Source organism: Crocuta crocuta, unplaced genomic scaffold (genome assembly GCF_008692635.1).
Source record: "Crocuta crocuta isolate KB4526 unplaced genomic scaffold, BGI_CrCroc_1.0 scaffold650, whole genome shotgun sequence".
NCBI lineage: Eukaryota > Metazoa > Chordata > Mammalia > Carnivora > Hyaenidae > Crocuta > Crocuta crocuta.
Genome location: NW_027532882.1, coordinates 569,477 through 573,745, shown reverse-complemented (window position 1 = coordinate 573,745; position 4,269 = coordinate 569,477). Strand labels below are relative to the sequence as shown.

Genomic DNA, 4,269 nt, shown 5'->3' with positions numbered 1-4,269 from the left:
ATATTGGCACTCAAGCTCCTCCAGCCCTAGGGACCCCAACCCTCCGAGATCCCAGCCAGGCCTCAGAAAAGCTCCCCAGCTCTTGCGGAGAGGACCCCCTCCCCAGGGGGGCAAGGTCCTGACCAGGCAAGTCTAGGGCTGCAGTTCCTTCGGCGACCTTGACCACCTCCTGTGCCCACCTGGCCAGCTCCCACAACCTATCCTCGGTCCTAGCTGTCTCCCACCCCAGTGACAAACACCTCGGACCACCCAAGTTGCTCTCCTGCACTTTGGCGTTTTATTATTTTCAAACCTCAGGCATATACACAGGATAATAAGGGCGCTGTTCAAATAAAAAATGGAGCCAAAATGGCCTGGCTGGAGCGGCCTGTAGGCTACTCTGAGCGGCAGGGACCTGCTGTCCTGCCCCCTGGAGCCCCTGGGCCAGGGGGCCTCTTGGCACCATGTGGCCTGTGCACCGCGCTGACCCCGCCCAGCACCCCCCCCAAGGGGGACAGGGGCAGTGCCGGGGGGCCCCCCCTTCCCCATCCAGCTGGTTTTGTAGCCACCCTGGGAGACCGGATAGTCCTGGCTTCCCCAGAGGCGCTGCGACAGGTGGACACCAGTCCTCTGTGTGACCACCGCGTGCTGATCCAGCCCAGAAGCCTCTGCTCGTGGCCACCACGCTCAGAGGACCTGCTCCGTGCTAGACGCCGAGATGTCCAGGAGCCGCCAGGCCGCGTAGGGGTTGAGCTCGTCCTGGTCTCGACAGAGCGCCCACACGTACAGCATGCGCAGCACCTTGTCCTGCGGAGGCGGGGAGGGTGAGGCGCGCCGGGGACTGTGGGAGGGGCAGGCGGAACACAGAGGGGGTGCCGGGAGGGACCGAGGAGCCGGGCTGGCGCGTCAGCCGCGGTCTGGGGTCCAGAGGCTACAATGAGGCCTTCACACGGAGTCAGTCACCCCCCAGACTTGTCAGGACGCGGCCTGCTGTTCCCGCACAGTCACACCACCTCCCGACTGTCAGTGCGAGGTGGCTGGAGGCTGCCACCAGGCGGCCTCGCACCAGCCACCCTCCCCCACTCACCGGGTCGCCCTCCACCACCTCGCCTTTGGGGTTCTTGATCACCATCACCAGCTGGGCCTGGAAGGTGATGATCAGCACAGGCCCCTGCTCCATCATCTTGCCCATGGCCAACTGCAGGGGGAGCAGACAGGGCGGGTGGGCTTCAGAGAGCGGCCTCGCCCCTTCCCCGATGCTCGCCTTATGGCTGGTGGGAAGACCCCACTTCCCAGGAGGCGGCCCCAGCCCCAGAAGAACCCCTCGGAGCTGCCCGTCCCCGGGTGGGGGTTACCCACGGGACCCTTCCCAACATGAGCCAGAGTCTGAACTCCTAAGAATCCAGGCAGCCTCCCCAGACGCCGGTGGCTCCTTGTTACCCAGGCCGGGGCTGGGTGGGCGTGCAAGGCCTCACAGAGGGACCACTCCTGCACATGGCAGGGGTAGCAGAAACAGAGGCTGGCATGCCTTCAGCTCTGCGCCCCCGCCACCCAAGAGACACTCACGTCGATGTTGTCGATGTCCAGGATGCGGGAGTGGAACTGCAGGCCCAGTGCCTTGGCCTGCTGGATCGGGTGGGCCAGCTGGCTGTAGGTCTGCGGAGGGAAGCCAGACACACCCCTGCAGCCCGGCCCGCACGCGTGCAAGCCCCACCAAGGTGCCGTGCTGCACCCGCTGGCGAGCCCAGGCGCCGTGAGCGCCATCCTGGGAATCCGTCCCCGCGGACAGGCTCACCGCCCTATTCCGGGCTTTCTGCGCCTGCACCTTCCAGAAACGGCCGCTGGTGCCTGCGAGTGCTCTGCCAGGAGTGGCAGATGCCAGGAGCGCAGGTCCAAGCGGGGAGGCCAGTGCGGCCCATTTGCTGGCCCGAATCATACCCCCTTGTTAGAAAGATAGCGCTGCATCGAGACTCCCAAATGGAATTGGTACTAATCAGTAAAGTAGGTAATTTTCCTGCAACAGGATCTGAGACCCATGCCTGGAGGGAAGTTGAGGCCTCGCTGCCTGATCTTGGACTTCCCATTTTACCGCACTATGAATCTTGGCCTGGAATCAAACGCGTTTTCTAGGATTTGCCCTAACCCGCAGCTGATCTGAAATGAGCTCCCTCGGTCGGTCTCCTCCTCACTGACCGGCCCCGATGGGAAGCTACTGGCCACAGGCAGCCCGTTCTTCCCACGGGATGGCAACACCCCGATGGCACCTCCAGCCCCACTGGGCCTGCTCCCAAGGCCCAGGACACGCGTGCCACCTTGCACCTTTTTGCTGGAGGCTTCTCTGGACTCAGCAGCTATGCTGGAAGCCATTCCAATTAACACTTTTTATAGAAGTAACTGATCCACCAAGAAAAAAAATGGTGCCAATCCTATTTCCTGTGTGGTTCTTAAGAATGGCATTTAAGAAACACTTCTGGGGGTGCCTGGGTGGCTCAGACGGTTGAGCAGCCAACTTCAGCTCAGGTCATGATCTCACAGGTCATGGGTTCAAGTCCTGAGTCGGGCTCTGTGCTGACAGCTCAGACCCTGGAGCCTGTTTCAGATTCTGTATCTCCCTCTCTTTCTGCCCCTCCTCTGCTCTCACTCTGTCCCTCAAAGATAAATAAACACTTAACACACACACACACACACACCCACACACACACACACACACACACACTCTCACTCTCTCTCTCTCTCCTGGCAGCACCTGCATTTCAGGTGCATTTCCAGGGACCCCAGCAGCTCTCTGGCAGAGATAATAATCCACAGCCTAATGATCCCAAAGCATTAAAAAAAAGAAGAAGAAAAAACCACCACCACACACTCCTAAATGCCTGCTGGATTAGTCACCGCGCAGGGGAGTATTAAAAAAAAAAAAAAATCTGACATCTTCTCCTCTGCTTTCTCCAAGTTGTTTGTGAGCTGGAAGCAGAATAGATCAGCCAAAAAAGGCTCTGGATTGCTCAATACACATTCGCTAGAAAAAACCCCATGAAGACACAGGTCAGGGAGCGAGCAGGGTGAGTCGAGGTGGCCAACAGGCGGCTGCCAGGGCCAGGCGGACAGGGTGTGCTCCCAGGGACGGCTGATCTGGGTCCGCGGCCTGGCGCCGTGGGGCCCGGGGACCATGAGCAACGACTCTGGGGAGCCGTCGGCCTCATCAGGACACACGGCTCCTCCCCATGCGGGAAATCTTATCACCGACTGTTTTGATCTATGTTTCGGGAACTCAAAGTGAGAACAGCTATAATGAGTCCAGCCAGCGCTCCGTGCGTTCTGGAGCGCTGCTGCGTCTGTGCTCGCACAGTACCCTCGTGATGCGTATGACATGGTCCAGGGATGAGAGGTGGTGCGTGCCCTCAGGCTGCTTGCCGGCCAGCACCCACCGCCACCATGAGACCCCTGCGCGCTGAGGGAAGGTCACAGCCCCCGCCTCCCCCCCAGCTATTCGTGGCCCCTTTCTGCCCAGCCCTGGACCCTCGGGTCCCCCCACAAGCAGGACACCGGACCCTGTCACCCCTTCCCGGCTCTGCCCAGACTTCCCGACCAAATGTTCTTAGACCTAAATAGAAAAAGTAAAAAGAAACAAAGAAGTACTCACAGCTTCATAGCACCAATCTTTGAGAATCTCAAGCTCTCCAGAAATCATGGCCTAAAAGGGAAAAAACAAAAATAAGCTCGAGACTAAGAGGAGGCTGTCTCGGCGGAGGTCCTGCCCTACAGGCTCCGGCTGGGAAGCAGGGGGCCTCGGGTCGGGCAGCAGCAACAGATGCCCCTCCCCAGGTCCTGGGGACCAAGAGCCTGCGTGTGTGACCCCCGGCAGCCCAGGGTGGCCTCAAGGGCCCCATGTGCGGTGGTGGAAGGCGGCGGTGTACCGGGCTCGGCCAGGCTGGGAAGCTGAGCCAGGGAGGTGGGAGCCGCATTCCAGCTCCATTAGTGCTGGGGGCGTCAGGACAGAGGCAGAGGAGGGGTCCCGGGGCGGCCCCCTAAGGTGCCAGAGGGGTTGCCTCTGCAGGAACTTGGAGGCGGGGTTGACCTACCGAAGGCGAGGGAGGAGCCCAGGGCCAGAGAGAAGAAGACAACTAGGGGCAGGCTGGGGGCTGTGACGTCCTCACTTGCCTGCTGGGGCTGCTGCTTTAAGGGAGCGCCCCCTCTCTCCCTCCTGCTGGCCCTGCCCACAGTGGTGTAGGGGGTGGGAAATTAGGAGGGGACCACAGGAAGGCCCGTGGGATGGAGGAAGGGGGGGGGGGT

At 60.9% G+C, this 4,269-nt stretch overlaps 2 protein-coding genes across 2 annotated transcripts in view; both read right to left on the bottom strand.

Moving 5' to 3' along the window:
• The window catches only part of CTXN1 (cortexin 1), a 1,700-nt gene extending 1,255 nt beyond the window's left edge, over positions 1-445 (bottom strand). Inside the window, exon 1 of the mRNA XM_077745727.1 lies at positions 399-445. Within this exon, the coding sequence (XP_077601853.1) occupies positions 399-445 (47 nt within the window). The remainder of the gene's footprint in view (positions 1-398) is intronic.
• The window catches only part of TIMM44 (translocase of inner mitochondrial membrane 44), a 13,884-nt gene continuing 9,869 nt past the window's right edge, over positions 255-4,269 (bottom strand). Inside the window, exons 10-13 of the mRNA XM_077745726.1 lie at positions 3,620-3,670; positions 1,546-1,635; positions 1,067-1,177; positions 255-786 (exon numbers count right to left, since the gene is read on the bottom strand). Coding sequence (XP_077601852.1) covers positions 667-786; positions 1,067-1,177; positions 1,546-1,635; positions 3,620-3,670 — 372 coding nt within the window. The 3' untranslated portion in view covers positions 255-666. The remainder of the gene's footprint in view (positions 787-1,066; positions 1,178-1,545; positions 1,636-3,619; positions 3,671-4,269) is intronic.